Source organism: Planococcus citri, chromosome 4, assembly GCF_950023065.1.
Source record: "Planococcus citri chromosome 4, ihPlaCitr1.1, whole genome shotgun sequence".
NCBI classification, from domain to species: Eukaryota; Metazoa; Arthropoda; class Insecta; order Hemiptera; family Pseudococcidae; genus Planococcus; species Planococcus citri.
The window spans coordinates 63,037,865-63,064,745 of NC_088680.1; the positions used below are offsets into that span (position 1 = coordinate 63,037,865).

At 33.3% G+C, this 26,881-nt stretch overlaps 2 protein-coding genes across 5 annotated transcripts in view; one reads left to right on the plus strand and one right to left on the minus strand.

The window, feature by feature from the left end:
* Window positions 1-26,881, plus strand: part of alpha-Catr (alpha-catenin related) — a 95,213-nt gene that overhangs the window by 16,987 nt on the left and 51,345 nt on the right. For all 4 annotated transcript variants that reach the window (XR_010558181.1, XM_065360398.1, XM_065360396.1 and 1 more), the window contains 2 exons: window positions 13,582-13,771; window positions 13,878-14,038. Coding sequence is in view for 3 of the 4 variants with exons in the window: in XM_065360398.1 (XP_065216470.1) it covers window positions 13,582-13,771; window positions 13,878-14,038 (351 nt within the window). In the remaining variant the exon portion in view is untranslated. The remainder of the gene's footprint in view (window positions 1-13,581; window positions 13,772-13,877; window positions 14,039-26,881) is intronic.
* Window positions 20,322-26,157, minus strand: LOC135843273 (uncharacterized). The gene is made up of 5 exons (XM_065361093.1): window positions 24,634-26,157; window positions 24,432-24,548; window positions 24,204-24,353; window positions 23,819-24,114; window positions 20,322-22,955 (listed from the first exon to the last, which is right to left on the minus strand). Exons 1-5 carry the CDS (start codon window positions 24,869-24,871, stop codon window positions 20,718-20,720), a joined length of 3,039 nt encoding a protein of 1,012 aa, XP_065217165.1. The 5' UTR covers window positions 24,872-26,157; the 3' UTR covers window positions 20,322-20,717.

Sequence of the window (26,881 nt, forward strand, 5' to 3'; positions counted from 1 at the left end):
GGGGGTCGGTGTAAGCTGGATTAAAAAAACAAGGTACTGCAAAAAGTACTGCAAAAGTACTGCATTTCTTCCGAGAAATTTTGTTAGCAACCCTGGTTGAAAGCTTTTTACTGAATCTCAAATCCCCTGAATCCTGTAGTCATAAGCTAGACACAATCTCATGATTATAAACGACGACTTCTGCTCGTGCAATTTTCATGATGTAGAACTACATTATCTATGATCGGGAAGGGATAGTGACTTCTTCATGAATGCTTGAACATTATGAAATTCCAGGGAGTGCTGCAATTTGACTGTGTAAAGCTTTTCAAAGTGGTTGATAAACCTATTTCGATATTTCTGCAGAAAAACAATTGTACTGCTAACCTTTGTAGGATGTAACTATTTGGTGACAAATATCGAGAAAGAATATCCACGGAGTGATAAACAGATTTGATGGGTGGATTGTAGATTATCTGAACTTATGTGCTGTTAAAAGCATCTGTGTTCCTTTCAATTCTTGTTTCTGTCATTTCAAGCCTACTTGATAATATTTCCCATATTATGTACTTTGCGTATTTATGCTCTGTTTTTTCGGGTTTTTATCGAGACAAGCGAACCAAATTTTCAAAAAATCGCTCTGGTCCACCATTTTCACACCTTTCATGATTTCATTTTGTGAAGGGTCTACCATCAATATGTTTATCCAAAAATGGAGCATGGGTCCAATTTTTTTACCCCAACTTTTTTGAAAATTTGCCCCCCCAAAAGGAGTGGGGTGTTCTTTGGGGATATGCTTTCACTCATTCAGTACACCTAATGATACTATAGGTATCATTCAGTTCCATGATTGACCTCATTGCGGTTTTTGCTTTCTCGGTTTTCAAGAAAAATTGAATAAATCGGTACGGCTTTTACGAGACGCCTTTAAGGGGCTGGGGGGCAAACTGTGGGTTAAAGTGATGCTTGTGATGATCTAATTCAGGAAATTGAAAGCATTTTCACACAACATCTCAGGATTAGCCTGGGTCTTTAAGGGTTAACAGATTTTTTCAATTATTTTTTCAGTATAACCCCCCCTCCCCTTTAAATTTTTCAAGCAGTTTTTCTTTTATTTTATCAATTTTTACAGCTTGAATCTTCAATTTTTGTAATCTTTTGAAGATGAATATTTTTTTAGGTTGACTTTTTTTTGTTTTTTCGTATTAAAAATTCATTTTTTCATTTCATTTGATTTTCTTGCATTATAGTGAAAGTGTTTTTTTGATTATTTTTTCAGTATACGATTCCCCTTCCTGTCTTTAAATTTTTCCAGCAGTTTTTCTTTCATTTTATCAATTTTTTACGACCTGAATTTTTCACTATTATAATTTTTGAAGATTAAGTATCTTCTCAAGTTGATATTTTTTGTTTTAAAAATTAATTTTTTCATCTTTTAATTTTCTTGCATAAAAAGTAAAACAGATTACTGGCTAGTTTTTTCAAAGATTTTTTCGATCACTTTTCCAGTAAGTACACCCTCTCTTCCCTCTTTCATTTCTCTACATCAAAAAATACGAATTTGAAAAAAAAAATCGCCCAGAAAACCCTTTTCAAATACCTACGTAAAAAACGCCGGAAAATAATTCCCAAAAGAGTAAACCGACATCGACAGCCCTTTAGGAACACTCTGTACCGTGTATATGATTTCTCGCTATAGCGGAAAATATTGCGACTAAATTGATACGATTAGGTAGGTATGGAAAAGGTCTCGAGGGGTGGATTTCATTCTGAATAGATGATTGGAAAAATGAAAATTTAGCCGGTTAAAATTTTCGCTCGTCGGTGGGTATACGATACGTAAATTGGCCACATCGATTGCGAGTAGCAGCAAAGCGAAACGAGTAAAATGAGAGGTGCGAGAGAGAGCACGATGCTGGATGGCTGGTTGGATGGTTGGATGGCGCAGTGGCGATGGTGATACGAGAAATGAGACGCTTTACTCGAATGGTTATGTGCACTGCGAACTCGTAAAGTACTCGTATATGCCGCAGCAGGATGAGGCTGAGGCGCGTTCGTTAAACGATTTTTCGTCAGTATTTTGGGCTTGTTGGGCAAAAGCTCTCAAAAACACGCTCTCGCTCTTTCGCTTTCGATATAGGTACCTAGTAAAAGTATCTGCGAAAACGTCGAGAATCGCGAAAGTGCGCGACACGCGCTACGAATACCTACCTTATGCTTATGGTAAGCATTTCACAGCGAACGCATTTTCTCTAAATCGCATCCCATTTAATGTAAAAGCCCCTTTAGCACGCTCGAGTCCTTCCAAAATGTGTCACCGTATTACAAATTACCTTTTAAATATTTTCGGCATAAATTTACCATCACAATGGAAAGATTTTCTTAGTTATTTGAATAATTCGCTCTACTCGCCGAACGTTTTCAAGCATCGCATGTTCGAGTAGGTACGCTTTTTTGAGAAGCAGAAGCGTTGTTGCGACTCCGATTCCCCTCCGCTCCACTCCACCCTCTTACTCATCGAGTTGTATTTTTCGCAATCGAATTCCGCGTTACGTGTTAATGTGCATTTCTGCGGTTTCCAACAGCTACTTTTTCCCGCTACCAAAGGCGTTTTTGTCGATACGTCGACGTGTAATTTGGTAATGAATTGTGATAGCGTGATCTTGAGCTTTTAATTGGGTTTCATTGCCGCCTTTCACAAAAGCTTCGGCTCTCACTCTAAAATAAATTCGACGATGGAACCGTTTTTCAATAGACCACGAATAGCCTAACCCGGCCCAGCTCTTCTGCTCCACACAACCAACCAACTCTTCATCCGTGTATCCTTTTCCCCCTATTTCATCGTTTGTAACGAGTAAATTTTTCCGGCTCTTTTTTTCTTCTTAGCTCGGTCCGTTTGAAAATTAAAGTCTTTATCGTATTTTACCAGCGTGTTCTTCCTTGGCTACTACTACGCGAATACGAAATTTATTATCGATGTAATTCGATGAATAGCGAAGCAACAGAAAGTTACTACCGACGAATTCGGCTTTATTCAGTGTTGGCTTTAGCCATGTTTCATTTCATTTTATTTTTAACAAGATTTTTCTTCCCTCTGTCCAATTTTATCGCCGTGAAAGAAATTCGAATATTATGGTCGATTGGTTTCTAATAAAAGCAATCGTCGTGTAAATTAACCTATAAATCAGACTCGTAACTCTCTCTCGAATTGAAATTCTCGCCTCTTGCATGAAAAGATTTTCGCGTTTTTGACTGGATTTTTTTTTTTTTTTGTTAAAAGTATGCTGTGAAATAAACGAGTAGATTTTTTTTGGGAGGGGTAGGGGGGTCAAGAGGAAGAGCATATCCTCTGTTACCTTAACGAGAGAGGTATTTCAATTCGTTGGGAACTTTTCGGACTAGACGAAGAAAAATTAAAGAAAGAATCCAAAGTAAACCAGATTTTAAGTGTTGAATTCCATTTTTTTGACTTTTGTTGGGCAATTTTTAAAAAAATTTAAAACTCATTTTTCTTGAAAAAAAAATCAAAAGTTGCTCAAATTGAGAAAGGAAGTTGAAATTTGATTCGAACTTATATTTTCGATCTCCCGAATCGATTGCCAGTGGTTTAAAACTATTCTGGAACCTCTACAGTGGGTTTTTGTTTTTCCAGTTGTGGAAAAAATTGATCATAAAAAGGGTTGAAATGAAATTCGGCGCCAATAAAATCCAAAAAATTCATCCTTGACTGAATTTTAGGTTCTGAATTATTTTTTTTTTTTGGCTCGAAAAAAATTCTAATAAGTAAGTAATTATGAGAAAAATTGCTATAAAAAATGATCAACTTGAGCAAAATTTGGCGAAATTTTTTTGAAAATTTATTTAGCTAAACTCTGTAAAAACATTTCAAAATGGCTATAAGAAGAGTTGGAGTTTCAAAATTTTGAGCAAAATCCTGAAAAAAAAGTCTTGAAAACATGAAGAAAATTGATGAAATATTCTGAAAATGTAATAAAATTTTAGGAAACCATGCACATAAAATGTTATAAAACATTTTTAAACTTTTAAAAAAGGTGCTAAAAAGTACAAAAAGTTGATAAAATTGAAAGAAAATTTCATGAAAATTGCTTGAAAATTTGTCAACATGTCATAAAAACAGTTAAACATCGCGAAATTTGAACAAAACATCAAAAAATTGTTGAAAATGATAAAAAGTTAATCAAGTGTTCCTAACGTATGAAATGAAATGTTGCACTAATTGGACACAGTATCATGAAAAGTTGTAAAAATGAAAAAAACTACTAAAAGCTACAAAAAGTTAGTAAAAGATGGCAAAACTTTTCACAAATTGTTAGGAAATTTGTTAAAATGTCATAAATGCGTTGAAAGTGATTAAAAATTGATGTAACATTTAAAAATTTGATCAAAATATCGAAAAAACTTTTAAAAATACCAAACAAAAAAATATTGAAATCTTGAATAGTTGGTGAAATATGAAAAATTTTAAAATTAAAAAGAATCGCCAAAAGCTACAAAAAATTGATTAAATTGAGAAAAATTCTAGAAAATGTTATTGAAAAATTGTCAACATTTTATAAAAACAATTGAAAATAATATCTTAAATTTAATGTAAGGTCGCAAAATTTGAGCATAATTTTGAAAAAATATCCTTAGTGGCAAAAAATTGTTGAAAATTAATAAAAATTGATAAAATAATATTGTAAAAATGATGCGAAAATATTGTTTAAAAATCACATAAAGTATTATGAGATGTTGTGAAATTAATGCAAAATTGCTACTAAAGGCAACAAAAAATTCGATTAAATTGAGCGAAATTGGGCAAAGGTGGTTTGAAAAAAAATAAAAATTGCTATAAGAACGTGAAAAATAGCGGAAGTACTAAGTATATAAAAACATAAAGCATCTAGAAAAGTTGTAAACTTTATGGATAAATTGCTAAACGCTTAGAAAAGTTGAAAAGTTTGCAAAAATCAGTTGAAAATGTGTTATAATGTCAACAAAAGAAAAAAAAAATCAAGTTGAACGTTATGAAATTTGAGGAAAATCCCACAAAAAATTCCTCAAATGTGCAAAAAAGATTGTTTATACCTTGGGAATTGTGATTCTCGCTTTTTTATTTAAAAACTATTCCAAACAGTATGCATTTTATGAAAAAGCTCCTTAAGAGTGATCATTTTTCATGTAGCTAACGACGTTTTTCTAAATTTTCCCCTAATAGGATATACATTTTGAAAATCCACCTCATAAGTCGTGATTCTCCATATAGCTAACGTTGTTCTTTTTTGTACAGATTTTTCAAGAAATCTCCTTACTAGTTATAAAGTTTTCATCTAGCTTCCGTTGTTTTTAAAAATGATTTTGAACTTGTATGAATTTTTTTGAAAAACTATCTTATGGGTTACAATTTTTCATGTGAGTAACGTCGTTTTTTGAAAATTTCTTCACAAACATGCATTTTTAAAAACCACTTTATGAGTTATGATTCTTCAGCTAGCTAACGTTTTTTTTTTTAAAGATATTGCAAAAACATACCGATCTTTCAATGAATCCCTTTAAGAGTAATGGCTTTTTATTCGGCTAATGTTGTTCTTAAAAATGATTTTAAACATGTGCTTTTAGGGATTTTTTTGAAAAACCATCTTAGGGGTTACAATTTTTTATTGATCCAGTCAACATCATTTTTTGAAAATTTCCTGAACTGATGTACATTTTCAAAAACTACCTTATGAACAATAATTCTATGCATAGCTAACGTTGCTTATTGAAAAAATATTGCAAAAACGTTCAAATTTTTCAAAGAACCTCCTTAAGATTGATGAATTTTAGTACAGGTAAAGTTGTTTTGAAAAATAATTCTGAACATGTTCACTGTTCAGATTTTTTTTGAAAAACCATCTTATTGGGGGTTATAATTTTCCATATATTCAACGTCGTTTTTCAAAAACAGGGCTTGCAAACCGAAACCAAAACCGAAACCGAAACCCCCAAAAACCGATTAAAATTGCTCAAAACCGAAACCAAAACCGAAACCAGGAGCGTTATTTTCCCACAACTAAAACCAAAACCGAAACCGGGAGCGTTTATTTCTCAAATTCAAAACCAAAACCGAGAGCGTAACCGATTGAAAACTGAATTGGTTTTGGTTTTGGAATTTTTCAGGTAATTAGCCTGCATTTTTGGTAAAATTAAAGTAAAAACTGATGCTAAAGGTGAAAAGGCCTGAAAAATAAAAAACATCTTGCGCAGTAGGCAAGATTAACCGACTTTGCTCTGTTATACAGGAAAATAAACAAACAATTAAACAATTGGTTTTATAAACAATTTGAGGCGTGTAATTTACAAAACAAATACTGAAATTTACCAATTTACCAAAATTTAGCTATTTACCAAAATTTACGGATTTACCAAAATTTACGGATTTACCAAAATTTACGGATTTACCAAAATTTACCAATTTACCGAAATTTAGCTATTTACCAAAATTTACCAATTTACCAAAATTTACCAATTTACCAAAATTTACCAATTTACCAAAATTTACCAATTTACCAAAATTTACCAATTTACCAAAATTTACCAATTTACCAAAATTTACCAATTTACTAAAATTTACCAATTTACCAAAATTTACCAATTTACCAAAATTTACACCAATTTACCGAAATTTATCAATTTACCAAAATTTACCAATTTACCAAAATTTATCAATTTACCAAAATTTACCAATTTACCAAAATTTACACCAATTTACCGAAATTTATCAATTTACCGAAATTTACCAATTTACCAAAATTTACCAATTTACCAAAATTTATCAATTTACCAAAATTTACCAATTTACTAAAATTTACCAATTTACCAACATTTACAAATTTACCAAAAATTACCCCAGCAATTTACCAACATTCACCTCACTAATTTACCAATTTTTTACCGAATTTTTTAAAGTTATCCCAGTAATTTACTGCCAAAAGTTTTTACCAATTTACCAAACTTTACCAATTTACCAAAAATAACCCCAGCAATTTACGAAAATTTACCAAGTGGAATACCAATTTACCAATAAAAATTACGCCAATAATGTACCAAAACAAAAATTACCCAAGCAATTTACCAAAATTTTCGACCAACTGTAATTACGAGTAATTCACCAAAAATAACTAATCATTTTATTTACTAAAAATTACTATTAATTCACCAAAAAAAAAACAAAATTATCAAAATTTACTGGCTATTTACCAAAAACTTGATGTTTTTTGTTGAAACAAAAATTACACTAGAAATTTTTGAAAAATTTTGATTTTTTATGGCAAAAAAATTTTGGACGGATAAAATTAACAAAAAAATTGACAAAAAAATCAACAAAAAATTTTTGCCTCTAGACTCGCGCGGGATTCGAACACCCAACCTCCGGCGTATCAATCTGCAACTTACACACCCTAACCACCCCATCTGTTTGTTGGGGATGAGCCGTTTGCGAGATATAAGGGTTTACACAAATTTCTGCTTATCCATAACGTTGAAACACACTTAAACGTTCATATCTTGTAAACGGCTGAATCGATTTCGACCAAATTAAAAATTTCTCTAGTTCAGTATCAAAGCAATATTTTGCCATCATCAGTTTCGACTCAAAGTTCGGAGCTTTTGAGTTCAGCGTGACACAAATTTATACATAAATTGATATACCTATAAATAAATAAATAAATAAATAAATATATAAATATTCTAGGGGGTAAACTCGTAACTTTTTTATAGATTAACCAGCAAACTCATAACGTTTTGACAAACTCGTAACCTTTTTAGGACGTGACTTTTCGATGAGGTGCCATATGAATCTACAAGGTGTGGGGAGTCTACTGACAAAGTTTGAGCAGGGACGTGAGATTGCCGTTTATACACTTTCTCTTTTGACTCAATTTTCAAATGAGTACATAGCCTAATTAATAGGTATGAGGATATGAGGAAAAGGTGTTTATTGCCAAGAATCATTTTTTACGTTTTTTACGTTCTTTTTGGTGATTTTGGTGGTTGAAGATGTCCTCTTTCACATGACGTGGTCAAAAATCGTCTAAAATAAAATTTTGACTGCTTAATTTTAATTTAAAGTTGATTATACAGGTCCGAATTTTCGTGTTTTTCAGTCTAAACAGTGATTTTATGGGAAAAGTATGCATCCTAGGAAAAAAATGCAATGAAGGAAATTGTAGAGAATAAAATTTTCTTTCTGCTCAGAGATGGTTATTTTTCTGTGGGATGCTTTGTTAAAAAGCTATTGGCGAAAAACAGAGACGTATGGGACTTTAAAAAAAAAGCTTTTCTGAAAAATTGATGTTTCGGCAATGAGATACCTCTCCACAGGTCACCCTAAAATCAAGTTAACGAATATAACGCGGCCTAACATCGAGTACTATCAGGCCTATGGGGTGATGCGTCGAGCGCATGCACAGCGACGAAGTTACAGGTGGGACGTGAGTTTGTATTTTATACAAAACGTTACGAGTTTACCTGTATGCGGCTATATATATATAGATTTAAACTTAGTCATTGTAGTGCCCGTTTTAAGTATACGTAGTCATTGTGGTGCCCGGTTTTGGGCTTGTGGCGCCCAAATCGGGCACCACAAGGTCTTTTTATATAAAACGATGTAGAATTTGATGAAATGCACTCTAAGGTGAAAAAAAAAATTTTGAGGCAGGCACCACAAGTACCAAGTTTATATAACGGGCACCACTATGACTAAAAACCTTAAAAAAAATAGACTGCTCCAAAACACCTTTATCATACATATATATATGATCCTCTATGTACGCGGGCACCACAATTACCATAAAAGACCCGGGCACCACAAGGTACTAGGTACGTGTATTCATATATATTTGCTTGCGACCAGACATGTCAACTATGCTTGGCATATATGCAGAAAAGTGAACAAAATTTTAAAATTGGTATAATTTCTGTTCTAAATCACTTATTAAAATTTTATTTGCAGATTCAGTCTAATATTAAAAAAATCTATGTTTTGAAAAAAGCAATCAGATTTTTAGGCTAAATTTTGAAGAAAATTTTTGAAAATGGAGTCAAAGTAATTTGAATTTTGAGAAAGTTAAGACACCAAAAGAAAGCTTAAACAGCATAAAAATTTTTGATGTTTTTAAATTTTCCATAGGCCAATAAAATACTGAAAAATTTCAAGTCAAATTTGTTGTCGTGTACACTCAGGATCGATGTATTTGCATACATCTCCACCAGCACATCACATTCTACTCACTACAAATTGACTGTAGACCCTGCGTTCGTCCTCGCGCCTTGATTTCTAAGCCATGCGCCCTCTGGTGGAAGTTTCTGAAAACTCATAGTTGACTTGTATAGTAAAATTAACCCATGACTTGTCAACTATAGTTGAGAAGTTGGTCAGTCCACTTGTATAGTAAGATTAACCCATTCGATAGTTGACATGTCTGGATACTAATACCTATATATATAAACTTATCTCGTTTTGCGCCATACGTCTTATCGTGATCAGCACACTCCAAAACGTCAAGAAAAACCACCCCCACCCAAATCCTCAACCATCATGACAAATACAATACCTTACTTTTCCGTTTCACGGCAAAGTCGGTAAAAAGTTGACAAATTTGGCACTACCAAAGTGCCGCTTTCTAGTCACATACACAAAATTTTTGAAAAAGTGATCACTTTCTTGGCCTTCTTCCCTCTAAAAAATGGAGAAAAAAAGAAAAAACTGAAACCAAAACCAAAACCGAAACCGATTCTTTTGAAATCAAACCGTTTCAGCAAAACCGGAACGAGAGAGATAATATTTCAAAAAACCTGAACCAAAACCAAAACCGAAACCTTTACTTTTTCAAAAAACATAAAACCGAAACCAAAACCGAGAGTGATATCTATCCGGTTTTCAAGCCCTGTTCAAAAATTTCCCAACAGGTATGCATTTTCAAAACCACTTTATGAGTCATGAGTCTCTATATAGTTAATGTTGTTTTTTCAAAAATACGAGTACAAGAACGTACAAATTTTTCAAAGAATCTCCTCAACAGTTATGACTTTTTATTTAGCTGATGTTGTTTTTACAATTTTCTCATTCATATTCAACGTCGTTTTTCAAAAATTTTCTCAACAGATGCATTTTGAAAAACCACCCCATGAGTTACAAATCTCTATCTAGCTAACGTTGTTTTTTCAAAAAAATATTTCAAGAACAAACGGGTTTTTAAAGAACCCCCTTGAGATTCATGGCTTTTCATCTGGCTAACGTTGTTTTTAAATACAATTCTGAACATATTGTTTTTTTTTTTTTGAAAAACTGTCTTGAAGGGTACGATTTTCCATATACTTACTTACTTAATGTTGTTTCTCAAGAAATTTGTCCAGCAGATAGGTATTTTGAAAACCACCTTATGAGTCATGAGTTTCTATCTAGCTAATGTTGTTTTTTTCAAAAAAATATTGCCAGAACGTACGGATTTTTCAAAGAACCTCCTTAACAGTTATGACTTTTTATTTTACTAACGTTGTTTTTACAATTTTCTCATTGTTCAACGTCGGTTTTCAAAAATTTTCCGAACAGATGCATTTCAAACACCACCCTATGAGTTATAAATCTTTATCTAGCTAACGTTGTTTTTTCAAAAAAAAAATATTTCAAGAACATACAGATTTTTTTAAAACCCTCCTTAAAATTCAAGACTTTGCATCTAGCTAACGTTGTTTTTGAATGTGATTCTGAACATGTATGGTTTTTTTTGTTTTTTTTTGGATAACTGTCTTATAGGGTGCAGTTTTCCAAGTAAGTATGTAGTTGAAGTTGATTTTCAAAAATCATCCCAACAGATAGGTATGCATTTTAAAAAACCATCTTATGAGTTCCAAATGTCCATCTAGCTGACGTTGTTTTTTCAAAAAAATATTGAAAAAAACGTACCTTATTTTTCAAAGAACCTTCTTAAGATTTATGACTTTTCATCTAGCTAACGTTGTTTTTGAAATGTTTTTTTTTGTTTGTTTTTTTTTTGAAAAACCTTCCACATAAGGGTATAGGCACTAATTATGGACCAGCCCGCAATGTGGACTAGCGCCCGTTCTCGTTGGTAATTAGCGCAATCTGTCAGGAAAAAATGCATTCTGATGTATTTTTCATCAAAAAAACGAATGAGACAAAAATTACAACTGTAAAGTCAAAACTTGCTGAGAAATTTACAAAAAACTGTTTTGAGACACTGAAAAAAATTTTTAGTGTGTTTTTCAACTTTTATGAAAATATATATGTGGTGTAATTTTCTAAATGTCATTGATGTTTATAATATCAAAAAAGGATGTAGTTTCTGCTGGAGTGATCAGTTTTTGCTAAAAATGAGGGTATGTACAGAAATTTTTGGTGCAAAGTTTTTTTTAATGGGGTGCGCTAATATGGACCACCTGTGATATTGAATTTTTTACTCTTTTTTTTACAGCTGCTGAAAATAGGAATGCTTGAAATACTTTTTTTTGTTCATTTCTACTAATATGTAAATATGATGTTTTCATGTTTTGAAACGTAAAAATAATTATGTTTATTTTGAAATTATTTTTTAGGTGTTCTATATTAGGTGTCCAAAATTTTGAACTGTCATTTTGACACTCGTCATTCAACAATTTAAAAAAAATATTCCAAATTAACCTGAACTGCTTAGAATAAGTTTTTTTGTTCATTTCAACAAATAAATATGACCTTTTGAAAAATGTGAAAGTATATTTATTTTGAAATTTTATAGGTGGTCCATATTAGGCGTCCAAAATTTTGAACTGTCATTTTGACACTCATCACTCAACAATAAAAAAACATACTTAAAGTTGACCTTCACCCCTGAAGTTTTGTACAGTGTTAGTGGAAGGATGGAACTTCATTTTAAGCCTTTGTGGAGGTTTCTACCCCCTATAGTTTTCAAGTGGCAATCCTCCAAAAAAAAGTGGTCCATATTTGGTGCCTCTACCCTTACTTAGTTAACGTCGTTTCTCAAAATTTTTTCCAACAGATATGCATTTTTAAAAACCACCTTATGAGTCATGAATCTCTATCTAGCTAACGTTGGTTTTTCAAAAAAAAAATTTATATAAGTATGTATTGCAAGAACATACAGATTTTTCAAAGAACTTCCTTAACAGTTATGACTTTTCATTTGGCTAACGTTGTTTTTAAAAACGATTCTGTGCATATACAGTTTGTTTTTTTGAAAAACAATCTTAGGCGTTTTAGTTTTCCATATAGTTAACCTTTTTTGAAAATACCCCAACTAGTGATGGATTTTTGAACAGCCATCTTTGGTCATGATTTCACAACTGACTAACATCGTTTTGCAAAAACAATTCCAAGCAGTTGTATACTTTTAAGAAACCCTCTTATGGATCACGATTCTCCAAGTAGCTAACGTTGTTTTTCATAAACGATGCCTTTCTACCACATGATTTGTTTTTTATTTCAATGTTCTGTTAACTTAGTCAAAAAATTAACTAAATCACTACATCTTCAAATTATTCAGATCTTAGATGTAGAGAATAAATGAGTTTGATTCATGTCAGTTGTAGACCAAAAATTTTCGTAATTTTTTAAAAGCGTAGTACCTATTCCAACATCGACGAAATTTCCAATATAACCTCATCGTTTTCGAAAATCCTCTTTTCAAGGTAAAATCGCGCAAAGAAGTAAAAAAAGAACCCGAACCCCACGATGAATGATATTATCGCGAATCAATTCGGCGCAAATCCCAAGTTGTAGAATTACTTTTCCTCATTGAAAAAAGTTGGCGGCGCGTGCTAGAGTCGACGTAAAAGGTTAAAAAATATTTCATCATCTCGATATAGCCGCATCGATTGTAATCTTGGGTTTTGTAACTTCCATTCGCCTGAACTTTTTCTCATTTTAATTTCGAAAATCACATTGAAATTGCGAGCAATATCGGAATCGTTTTTTGTTGGCTAGTGAACGAAAGTGGCTGTTGAAGGGGATAAGAAGAACTAGGTACCGACGATGAAGAGTCGCGGAACAGAAAATACGAGGAAATGGAGGGAATGAGAGAACGAGAACGAGAACGACGACGATGAGTGAAAAGCAAAAGGCATAACAAGTACCGAAACCAACTTTTCATCCATCATGTTCTATCGATAGAAATATTTATTTTTGCGCTTTCATTTCATAAACAAAAAAGAAAAAAAATTACATGGTGGAAAAAAATATTATATAAAGGGAGGAAAAGGCGAACAAAATATTTTGTAGAAGAAAGACGATTACTCAGCTGTGTGCCTGTGCCTCTCTGACTCCTCGTGTGGCCTTTCCATGTCTCTCTTTTTATATATAAGTTTAATATCCTTTTAATGCGTCAAGTTGGTTTGAAAAGCTTCCTATTGTATAAACGTTGCATAAGTTCAAAGAAGATAAATTGTTCGTATGGCTCGATGGTAAAATAAAAATAAAAAAATACGAGAGTGTAGTGAAAATGAATGCATGAAAAAAAAAGAGAAGGGTTGCGATAAAACTTTTGCTTATTTTTTTCGCAATCTATTTTTTCCTAGGTTGTTGATAATAATTTATGGTGTATTTTTCAGATCTCAACCTTAGTTACACATAGAGAACGGCCGTTTTGTTCGGAGCGATCGGTAAGAGCATTAGCGCGAGTCGGTCAAGCGGTTAATTTAGCTATCGAAAGATTTGTTACTGTCGGCGAAACTATTGCTGATGACAATCCTGAAATAAAATGTGAAATGTACCAGGCTTGTAAGGATGCCAGATCGGCCGGTAAGTGGACATTGGGTAATTTGCTCATCGTCGCTACTCGTATCGTCGTCGCGTAAAATGACCGTCGTTGCTTAGTTTAACCTCCTCGCATGTTTTAATTTTACAGGCACCGTTATTGAAAATTTATGCGAAACTGCTTTTGAAAACTCGAGAAACGACCGTTCGGCGGTCGTAAGAGCTGCGAGGTGTTTATTAAGCTCAGTTACCAGAGTACTATTGCTAGCCGATTCGGTGGTGGTTAAGCAATTGCTACATGCTAAAGAAAAAGTAGGTTAATATACTAATTGTTAATTCGCCTATGCCTATGATAAGGATTTTAAACAGAAATGTGGTCGATGGACGATGCTTATAATGCACTAACTATGTATAGTGGTTATACCATAGATGGGTAATTTTTACTCGCTGTAATCTAATGAAAATTCCAAATGGACCCTAACCTCATTGTGTGAAGTTCATATCTGTGAAATGCTTCATATTGATTGTTCCGGTCTCTATTTTTTGCCAGAAATTTTCAAAGTTCTGATTTTTTCGGAAATTGTAAGTTCCAGGGGCGTAGCAAAGTGATTTTACCAGGGGGGGTAAATTCTAAGAAATGCCAACTTTGAAATATTAAATTTAAATTTACGGCGTTGAGTCTGTTTAAACAAAATGAATAATTTCCTCGAAAAGTTGGCAATTTTGAGTTTACATTTCTCAAGTATGCAGTTGGCAAATCAAAAATGTACCTAAGGTACATTACATTTGAAATTAATTCTATGTAGTTGGCAAATCGAATTTAATTTTATGCAAATTGTCAACTTTTCAAGTAGATAATTAGTAGAAAATGAAGTTGACAATTGTGAGTTCTGAAGTTTTCAGTTGGCAAATTAGCTTAATTGTAATATCGAACTCTGAGTTGGCGAGTGAAAATTTTTAAGAGTCCAAAGTACGATAATACGAACACAACAACGATGTAATTTCAAGTTCGCAAGTTACGAACATGCGAACGAGGTATTACTATTCGTAGGTTTGCAAGTTGCGACACTGCGAACACCATGTAACGTGTTCGCAGGTTCGCAATTTGGCAAGTAAAAATTTTTACCAGTCCAAAGTACGAACATGCGAACACAGCAACAGTGTAATTTCAAGTTCGCAAGTTACGAACCTGCAAACAAGGTATGGTAGTATTCGTGGGTTCGCAAGTTGCGACACTACGAACCTGTATATGAAGCGTTCGTAGGTTCACAATTTGGCACCACGTTATGAAGTAAAAATTTTTACTGGCCAATTTGCGAACCTGCGAACACTTCATATACAGGTTCGTAGTGTCGCAACTTGCGAACCTACAAATACTACCATACTTTGTTCGCAGGTTTGTAACTTGCGAACTTGAAATTATACTTTTCCTGTGTTCGCATTATCGTAGGTACTTTGGACTCGTAAAAATGTTCACTCGCCAATTTGTGAACCTGCGAACACGTTACATGGTGTTCGCAGTGTCGCAACTTGCAAACCTACGAATTGACAATTTTTGGCAAGCAAGTGAGAATATTCGCAATTTTGGGCCAAAAAAAACACAATTTTTGGAAAAAAGCAAGACATCAATACTTAATTTCAGAAAAATGATGTTTTTTGGTAAATTTTTGGCAAAAAAGCGAGACTTGCGAAAAATTTTTGAAAAAAAAATCGAAAACAAGAACTCTTGGCAAATTTGCTAAAGATGAAAAACTTTTGTCAGAAACAAGAATCTGATTGGGACTTTTTGTAGATTCTGGCCAAAAATTATAATTTTTTGACATTTTGGCAAAAATCAGACATTTGAGCGATTTTGGGAAAAATTACGTCTGCTTGGAAAAAGTTCAGACAAATTGAAAATTTTGCTAAACATTGGTAATTTTTTTCAATTTTTAGAAAAACTAAGTCTTTTTGCCAAAATCAGGACATTTGGACAATTTGAGCAAAAATGATGTATTTTTTACAATTTTGCAAAATACGATTTTACCTACTCAATTTTTGCTAAATTTAGGAATTTTTGACAGCAATGGAAAAAAATCGAATTTTTAATCAATTTTGGCCAAGAATTATGGGTTTTTGACAGTTTTTGCAAATGGGAAAAATTATATCCATTTGGCAAAAATCATGTCTATTTGGCAAAAATCAGGGCTTTTTGACAATGTTAGATATCAAAAATTAGAAATTTTCGTTAGTTTTGGCCCCAAAATCCCGACTTTTTTACAATTTTGGAGGAAATGGGTCTTTTTGGGAAATCTGGCTTCAGACAATTTTAGTGTTCCTGACAATTTTGCAAAAAATTTGGTACTTTTTGACAATTTTGATATTTCTTTTTTGCAGTTTCAGTAAAAATTACAACTGTTTAGCAACTTTTACCAAAAACATAACTTTTTTGGCAATTTTGTAACAAAAAAAAAAAGAAAAAATGCCAACTATTTAATTTTCCAAACCTGTCGAGGGGTGTGCCGTACCCTCGCAACCCCCCCCCCCCGGCGCATTCTCCGCCACTGGTAAGTTCTTGCATTGTACCAACAAGTGTCCAAAGTTTCCTGTTTTTTGGTCAATAATTGAAAAAAAAGTCATCCTTTTTACTGAAATTGTCAATTCTTGCTTTGTGTCAAAAACTGACAAAAATTCTCAAATTTTCAAAAACTGGCAAAAAATTTTGTATTTAACAAAATGCCTAAAAATTGTCGTTTGTTTGCAAAATGTTCCAAAAAGTCTGACTTTTTTTCAAAAATGGTCCAAAAGTCTCGTTTTCCCCCAATTATTGTCCAAAAGTCATGTTTTTTGCTGAAATTGTCAGTTTTTGTCTTTTGTCAAAATATTCTCACATTTTCTGAAATTGACAAAAATGTTTGCATTTTAGCAATATGGCTAAAAATTGTTGTTTTCTTGCAAAAATGTCAAAATCTCACTTTTTTTAAAAATTGTCCAAGAGTCTCGTTTTTTAGCCGAGGTAATTATTGTCAAAAAAAATTCCGGTTTTTGCTGAAATTGTCAATTCTTGCTTTTTGTCAAAAAATTGTTTTTCAAACTATGTCCAAAATCCTCTTTTTTTTATCAAAAATTACCAAAAAAGGTTCTTTCTTTTGCAAAACTTTTCAGTCTCGCTTTCTGTGAAAAATGGGCATTATTTTTTGATAGACATTGCAAAACACCTCATTTTGTTTTCAAAAATTGTCAAAAAGTTGTAAAATACTGAGTTCAACTTTTTAAAATTGAAAACATGTTTTTTAGGACATTTTTTCTACATAAAAATGTTTTGCTCGTGTTTTGTTACTTATTTGGTTAGTTTTTCGAGCTTTTTTGGTTACAAATGTTACTTTTTTTTGAAGGGAGGGAAGGAAGGAGGGAGGGAGGAAGAGAGGGGGTTGAGTGCAAGCCTTGAACCATCACGCCACAAATTCGAGCCAATTGATGATGTTGAGCCATTTTAAAACCTTCAACTTTGAAGAATTTTCGGATATTCTAGTTTTTTGCAAAATTTTATGAAAAAATGGGAGGGGGTATTGAGTCCTTTGAGCGGTTTTAGCAAATTTTTGGTTTCCCAGTATTTGAAAAACTTTATGAACTGAGGTTGAAACGAAATTCTGCTGCTTCTATAAACTCTAGTCTAAGGTGTTCTCGTGATCCCTATTGATCGATTTAGACATTTATTTTTTTTTAAAGAAAAAATCCATTCGTTAGTGAAAAAAATCAGAAAATCTATAAATCGGTAAGAAAGTTTCAGAATGACCTGAAATATTCTACGGATTGATTTAGGAAATCAAAAACGTTTGATCATAGTTTGATTTTTTCCCATCAGAAATAGAATTTTCGAGAAATCTTTGGATATTTAAAAAGTAGATTTTGACCACCCGAAACTTGTCCAGGTTCTATTTTATTTTTTATAGTTTTTGCGCAAGCGAAAAAACTATATTGTTTTCACTTTTTCTTCCGAGTTTTAACTTTTTTGGCTTAATGCTTTCTCATTTTCCATTCTTCCAACTTTTTTGGCTTTTTCATGATTGAGCGACGCGACCAGTTCGTAGCGGAGTATTTGGTAGGTCGTCAACTCGTCAACTTGTCACACAGTTGAGTTACATAATTTGGTAGGTTGTAGGTGGGTATGCTGGACCGCCATTGTCTTCCTTCCCAGAACGAAAACAAACGAAACGCCGTAAGTACGCATACAATTTTTCGTGTAATAACGCAATTTTTTCGAATGTTCGCGAGTTCGGGTGAACTTCTATGTGGTCTCAAATTAAAGACAATGAAATTCCCTATCGATTGATGTTAAATTTTTGTCATTTCGAGTAAAATTAACGATTTTATGAATACTTCTATTCTACGGATTTTTGCATACTACGTACGTCATCTTTAGACTAAAAATTCTCGAAATTTTCAGTGGACACATGCATGTTTTAAAGTACCAAAATGTTCGGAATCTCATCCTCTTTAAAATGAGCTATTAGCGAAAGCTCTAGATGCAACCGTTTGAAAATTCTCGAAGTTTAAAGTTGCGAAAACAAGCTGCAAGCGGTAAGTATTGAACTTCTAACTAAAATTACTCAAAATTTCGAGTGGACACGTAGGTATTTTAATACATCAAAATGTTCGTAAATTTATCCTCTTTAAAATGTTTCTTTACCGAAAGCTCTACCTTTAGTCCTTTAACCATTCAAAAGTTTTCGAAGATTAAAGTTGCGGAAAGTGGTCAAATTGTGTTATCTCTGTTATCAGTGAGTGATGTTTTGATCAGTAACCACTTTCCGCAACTTTAATCTTCAAAAACTTTTGAACGGTTAAAGGTAGAGCTTTCGGTAAAGAAACATTTTAAAGAGGATAAATTTACGAACATTTTGATGTATTAAAATACCTACGTGTCCACTCGAAATTTTGAGTAATTTTAGTTAGAAGTTCAATACTTACCGCTTGCAGCTTGATTCGCAACTTTAAACTTCGAGAATTTTCAAACGGTTGCATCTAGAGCTTTCGCTAATAGCTCATTTTAAAGAGGATGAGATTCCGAACATTTTGGTACTTTAAAACATGCATGTGCTCACTGAAAATTTCGAGAATTTTTAGTTTAAAGATGACGTACGTAGTATGCAAAAATCCGTAAGATAGAAGTCTTCATAAAATCGTTATTTTTACGCGAAATGATGAAATTTCAACATTAATCGATAGAGAATTTCATTATCTTTAATTTGAGACTACACAACAGATCACCCGAACTCGCGAACGATCGAAAAAATTGCATTTTTCACACGAAAAATTGTATGCGTTCTTACGGAGTTTCTATGCTAAGTAGGATAGTCTCGCAAGAAAATGGCTGACCAGCATACCCCCTCCAATTCAAATCAAACAGCCAAAAAATAAATCGCAAAAACTATCTTAGAGCAGCGGGTACGCTGGTCTCTTGTTTTAGAAATGATTTCGATTTTTTTCATTTGGTTCAAGAATTATGCTGCAGATTAAAATTCTTTATGGGATAGATTAACCTCATAATACTCAAATGTCATCATTTCCAGCCGATCTAACGTCTCTAACAAAATTTTTGTATTCTCTAAAAATAAGAGAGGTGTCCCAACCAGCGAAACTTTTCTGACCCGATCAAAGCTAAATCAAACGAGCCTATTTAAATACCTATGTACATCTCCAGCCAAAATTTCAGCTGCTCGAGTGCATTTCAAATTTGAGTTTTAAAAAAATCTGAAAAAATCAAAATTTCACCCGATTGACTCAGAAAGCAGAAATTTGGTGTGTACCCTTATTTTCGACTCCTCGAATCGATTGAAAACGGTTTCGAATCGTTTTGAGCAGTTCTGGAGCCTCCAGCAGATTTTTGAAATTTGAAATTTCCACAAAATTCTACTTGATCCAGTTGGAAAGTTGAAATTCATCTTATACCCCAATTTCAACATGCAGAGTCGATTGAAGGTGGTTTAAAGCTCTTCTGGAGCCTCCAGCCACATCTTGGCAATTCCAAATGTTCAAAGTATCGTAAAAACTGTAAGTATATAACTTTATGAATTTGATAAAATTCACTTACGTGTGCTGTTTGAGGAGAAAATCTGATATTCTGCCTATAGCCCATTTTCTTGATACGCCGAGTCAACTGGAAATGGTTTTAAGCCGTTTTGGAGTCTCCAGCAACTTTTTAGAAATTACAGTTACCGGAAAAAAAGTACTGAAATCTGCCCAATTCAACTTTATCGCATATAAACGCGATTCTGTTTATGTTCTTGACTGATTATACGCCATTTTTCAAAAATGAGTTTTTTGACAGTTTAAAACCATATATTTTTCAAATTTTTGATTATGCAATTGTTGGAGAAATATGTGGTTCCGAACCGGCAGATACCGATTTGGGAAAAACGACGTGTAATTGGTCATGTGGGTTACTAACAACATCGATATTACAGTAATGGATACACAGCATGTAGAGAGGCGGGTGGGAAATGCCGTGCTAGCGAAGTTCACAGGGGAAAGGGGCGATGAGTTGATGGTTATTGATGCGCATCCTTCTGCGCAAGTGTAAAATAGTGATAAAAACATCGTGATTGAAAACAGATAACATTTTCAACAGATTGTAATTTCAAAATGACTATAATTTCAAGTGTTTTCGTTGAAATATAATTTGTATATGTAAATAATTTTGAATAAATCGAACTTGAGACTTTAATTATTGCAATGAAGTTCTATTAGTACCATTTATGAAGTTCCACTGTTTGTAATCGCCATCATCGATGGTAATTGCCGATCAGAAACAACATTATTGTCATCAGATAAGTATTTAAGATTCTTCAGTTTTATTATTAATTGCAAAAAGAACTAGTTTACTTTGTGATATATTCTTTTTTTCAGGTTTCAATTAATGAATACGTAGGTCTACGAAGGATTTCAGCGATAATTTCAATTATTTTGATAAGTAAGAGTATAATAATTTATTTGATTTTACATTAGCGAGCTATTGATTCTTGAAAAGAATCAGTTTAGTAAACTTTTGTCGCACTGACGTACTTGAATCGTCGTTAATTTGCTCGAATTCGTGATGCTTTCTTAACGTTACATACTTATTTACAATATTATTTTTTAGTTTGTTGCAATGATCGTTGTTATCACACCCGATGTTAAAATATTGCATTAAAGCCGTTTGTTTTACAGATTCATCAAATGACATTTTGAAAATTCCATTTACGTTATTCCGAAAAGCTATCTCTGTGGAGAGACACAATTGCATTACATTCTCCGATGGATGTACCAGACGACCTTTTGATTTCCGTGAAGTTAAAGTATTCGGCGAAGGATTCTTGTTTACGAGAGACAGGTTGCAATTTCCACAGTCATTTTTGTTCAAAATACTCTTGATAACAAAACCGGCAATATGAGGCACAATTATTTTGACAGCCTTAACGATTCGTGAATCAATTTCGTCCTCAAAGTCTTGATATACAGTTACTAGTTCATTTTCTTCATGGTCACTGATATCTGAAGAATAATCATTCATATCCGCATCTGATGTATATGCTGCCAATTCGTCATCGGAGGTATCGAATTCTAACAATGATGTGTTTGCAGGTTTGTGAGAAGGCCCAGCAACTGCAGGGTCACGAGAAGGTCCAGCAATTGCAAGTTCGTGAGAAAGCTGAACAACTGCAGGTTCACGAGAAGGCAAAACTGCTGGTGTTTCATTGCATGGAGTAATTTTTTTCTTTTTTCGGCGACTGGAAGCACTTAAAATAGGAACGTCGTCTTTTTCACAATTTGCACGATTTGAGCTTTCAATTTCATGTCGAACAAGTAGTTGCCGATAAGCGCCTTTGAACTGTAATGCATCGGGATTGTTATTCCAGCCATTCTTTCTTCTTACTGCCGAAAAAAAGTTTTCTAAATGATCTTGACTAAGTTTGAACGATAAAAGGTAATCTTGTTTGTGGTCAGGTAACGTTTTTAAAGCTTCATAAATTTTAAACAAGTTCTCCAAGCAAATAACCAGCCCTAGAAATCCAGTTTTCCTACTACATGTCATAACGGATGTGCCTTGGCTGGTTTTCAAGCTGATAATGTACTGTTTCAGCTCCTCAGCTTTGGATTTCTTCGTTATTAGATTCTCATCGTTGATTTCAGTTTTCAGGGGTTTGCAGAACTTGTTTTTAAAATTGTTTTTTTCTCTGCAGTTTAATAAATCGAAGGTTTCATCAAATTTTTTGCAAAATTCAGCAGTAGGTGAGCTTCCTTGAAATTCTTCAAATCCCTCACTTTTTAGATGCTCCAAGCTGTCGTGAACGGATTCACTCAATACTTGAGTAGCCAGTTTTACTTTCATCTTCGTATTTGAAAAATCAATGTGTTTTTTTCTAATTTTGTTTCCGAAATGCAGCCCTGAAGCTGTTTGCAATTGGTACAGCAAAGGAACGAATTTCCAGCAAATATCTTCACCCTTGTTGTTTTTCAACGGACCATATTCGGCAAATGCATTTCGGATGTTTTTTATATTGTGGCTCGGATCTGGATACACGTACACAGGTTTTTTAGTGACTGGATGAGGAAAATATGGCTTGAATTGAGGCGTGCCGTGTTTGAAATTTGCTCCCAATTCTTCACACATGGTGAAATTGACATACGCACCATCAAAAGTAACACTCATTACATGAGTGTTGGCGTCATGCAACATTTCTAGACACATGTTGAGGAGATGTGCGCGTTCTTTTCCAGTCATGCCATCAATAAGGAAGTACCCTACAGGTACCTTGAATTTCGTTTTTAAAGACACGACCATGAACACTAATGCATTTTTAGCTTTAGGAATATCTTCAGTATCCGCATCGATCACCATATTACTTCCCAAATTGACGGCTCCAAATACAACGCCATCGTTACCCATACCAACACGTTGGCGAATACTCATTTCATCTATGACAAGATTGACTGGTAAGGGAGCTTTTATATGATCGGATCGATTTTTCAATGCATCAAAAGCTTCCTGGGTGAAGCCTGGTTCTCCATTAACAACTCGTAACCATGCTTGAATAGTGGATTCTGCGGGTAGCATATTTTTCCATGCCTTTCTAACGAATGCGTATCCTTTTGTGCTGTAGAAATATAATGTAACTGCAAACTGGCGTATGTTTTCATCGTATTTCAGCGGCTTCTTACTTGTGAGGCAAGCGTCTACAAGAGTTCTTACATTTTCCGGTACAGTGGACTGAAAAGGACAAAATATTGTGTTGTAGCATAATTTTATGTTGCTTGCCTAAATGCCTACGTAGGTGCAGGGTGTTCATTTGAATCAACTAATGTACAGTATTGTGCAAATTATTGTGAAAAATAACAACCAAAATCTCAACAAATCAAAAATTTTTGTATTTGAACATGTTTTTTACAGTAATTTAATTTTAAAATTTAATTTTCCATTTTCTATCAAAAAAATGAACCAAGTTGAGCCAAGTAAGGGCAAGATTTTTCAAAAATTTAAATTACGTGAAAAAAGTTGTCGAATTTTGCAATTTTAATAACGGATTCTTACTAATTCGAGATCGCTGATTTCGAATATGACTTTAGTTTTGTGATCGGACTCGTATTTGGCGAAATGGTTGCAGTTTCTCAACGAAGCAGCACTCCACGACACAAATGGACACCAGATTCGGGCTCGGCGACCTCAAATTAGTCAAAAACGACCCTTTACACAATTTTTTTTGAAAATCAAAAAAATTCCAAAAAAATGCAATTTATTAATGCACTTTTTTGAGCAAAAAAACTTTTTCTCGCGAATCGAACTGAAATTTGGGCTACAGGTTCTTTTTAGGACGACGAATTCATTTTCGGTGTCAGATTGTTTTAACAACGCTTCCTTATACTGAAAATATATGGCGTTTTTTGACCAATTTGAGCACGCTGAATTCAAAAATGACGTTTGTTCTGCTATTGAAATCACTCAAAATAATGTCTTGGTATCTGATAAATTTGTTAGGTACCTATCTGAATTTTACTTGAATTCAAATGATTACTCTGCCCTCAAATTATTTTGTGAATTGAAGATAGGTATGTCATAAACAGACATTCACTCACCAATAAATGGTGATATGCTGCCTCTGAAATGTAATCGCTTTTTTTCAGATGGTCAAGTAGATCCTCCATATTTTTAATTTTTTTCTTAAGATACAAATTTTGTCTTCGCAGTGCATGAATTTTTTTTTTATGCCGCCGCGACTCCTCCTTCGCCAAGTAGAAAAACCTCCTTGCTACTCTTGGAGATTTCATATGCGGAGATAAAAAATCTCCAAGATATCTTTGACGTATGGGCCTTTCCGTTGTCCGAGGAGTTTGTGGTGTGGCACTGCCAGCACCAAGTTCTACGTTGTTTGCTGTAAATTAATAAAGTTGTTTGAGTACTTGAAAAAATGTTTGGAATAGGTGGACTCTCGTCACTTATTGATCAAATTTTCTGTCTTACTGGTGGGTTCAGAATCAGAATTTGAAACATAGGATGTTGCTTCGTTACCATCATTGGCATTATTAAGAGAAGAATTTGATAATTGTTGCTCATTTTCTGAAAAATCACCATCAGTGTTCATAGCTTCTCCAGCAAATTCGACATCAATAACTGAAAATTAATAATAAGGCATTTGGGTATGTTGAAAAAATGCAAAATGCATTCTACATGGTTGCATTATTGTCTTACTAGGGGTATTGGTATTGGTACTGGAATCTAAAACGTTGGATATCACAGTCACATTTTCATTATAATCAGAATCACCAGCAGTATTTATATTTTCTGCTGCAAATTCAACATCACTCACTGAAAAATTAGAGATTTGAGTAGTTTTTAAAAAAATAAAAATTTAAATTGTGTTCTACTTAGAATGGTTTAATAATTGTCTTACTAGGGATCTCAGATTCATCTTCATTAATATTACCAGAAAAACTGATCGGAGTACAATTGTGTTTTAGTTTGGTTCGATTTTTGGAAGTTTTTGCAGGCTTAATATCCTGACTTCTAAAGTGCATCGAGCATAATCTATCATTTGGAAACACACGATCAAAATCAATTCCCAAAATTTGAGCCCATTGAGCTCTTCTATCATCATTCTCAGGGAAACTGTAAAATGAATTTGTGAACATAGAATTCTGCAAAATAATGTGACAAATATAAAAATGCAATGGTAAAGATTTACTGTTTGTGATCGCCAATTCAACTGTTCAAAAATCTTGCCTGCCAGCAAAATTGCTGAAAAACTTTTTTTAAAAATTATCCAAAAACTTGATTTTATCGTCCGAATTTATAAAAAAAAAAAAAATAATTAAATTATAGACGTTTTGGATTTTTCAAAAATTATAGGCCAATTTTCCATAAATATGTGTTAAATATCATTATGTAATGCTGTTTTCAGTAAAAAAGCTACATGCTCCAATAACGTGTGAAATTTGAAATATTTTTGGTATTAAAAAGTAAAAATAATGGAAAATATTAGTGGTGGTTATGTGAAGACTGACGAGAACTCCGAGAAGAAAAGGAAAAAGTCATCACACAGTGTGAACTCAAAGAAAAAACTTAGAAGCTCTCAAGATGAAAAGGAGAATAAACCAGAAAATTTTGATGAAGATTCATTCGATTATGCGCCTCCAGAACAACCTGAGCCTAAGTATGCATATCTTAGGGACAGAATCCCAAAGAAATCAGAACGTTGGAGACTTCCAGGGCAACCATGTTACAACTGTAAGCCTTTTTTTGATAATTTGAAAAAGAAATACTCGGAAGAAGAATATCGAAAAATAGTGGATCAGTCCTGTAGACATCGTTTCAAGTTTGTTAGGTCCCAAACCCCACCTGGAATTTGGGACCCTACTTTTCCAAAGACGGATAGTGACAGTGATTAGATATGTATTTTTGAACAACTACTGAATAATATGATGTACCTATGTTCATAAAAATAAATATTGCTTAACCGTTTGAGCCCAAAACTTTTTTTTTTAAAAACTCAATATAGGCAGGTATAAGGAAAATTTTCGTCTTTTAACAATGCATTTTTATATGTACTAAAATATGTAAGTACATGAGAATTAGATCAGTGGTAAAAAACTTACGAAAATGTTTGCGAAGTGTAACTTCCGCAAACATAACAATTATACAGTCTACCAGGCATAACCAAAATTATTAATAATAAATAATATCGAAATAAATAAATCATTTCATTTTTAAAACGTAATTTGAAAGTGAAACCTTATCAACGTGTGATTTTAATTATTAAATTCGAGAATTCGACGTGTTTATTATTTGCATGTTCATGTTCATGTTCAGAAAAGAGGTGCGCGAAAAAGAGGCGCATCAATAACCGTAGTAAACAGAAATTTCTGTGAAATTCTGATGTTGTTGTTTGCGGCGGGGTAAGTGGACCTGCTGTGTATCCATTTAGTGTAATATCGATGACTAACAAGCACCAATTACGTTTGTACTACGTGAAAAGGCCAATTTTGACAGTTTTTATGGCATTCTTTCGAGCGTCTGGAATTTTCAAATTATGACTGAATGCACTAGAACGGTTTAAAACCTCTTCTAATCAACTCACCATGTTGAGATTAAGGTATAAACTAAATTTCCGCTTACCAACTTCATTGGGTGAAATTTTTCGGGAATTTCAATCTTCAAACATTTTCTGGAGGCTCCAGAACAACTCGAAATGTTTCGAAACCGTTTTCAATCGATTTGGAAGGTCGAAAATAGTGCACATAGCAAGTTTCAACTTTCTGGGTCAATTTGGTAAACCTTTGATTTTTTCACATTTTTAGTCCTTCGATTTCCAAAAATTCATCGAAAATCAAAAAATTACCCGAAGCAGTTGAAATTTTGGTTTTTAAAAAATTCAAATAGGGCCAGTTAATTCATACGATTTTAACCTTATAAAATTCATCAGAAAAGTTTTTTCAGGAGTTCCAAAAATTTTTATCAAGTATTATTCAAAATTAGTCATGTTTTTTCGAAAACAAATTTTTAAATTACCAAAGACAAGTTTTTCCAATCGAAGTCCAAAATATTTCAATTGCCCATCCTAATGCAAAGTACCTACAAAGTGACTTGGAATGATTCAGACTCAGAGTGATCTGCTCGTGGAATAAAAAAATTGTGGTACGAAG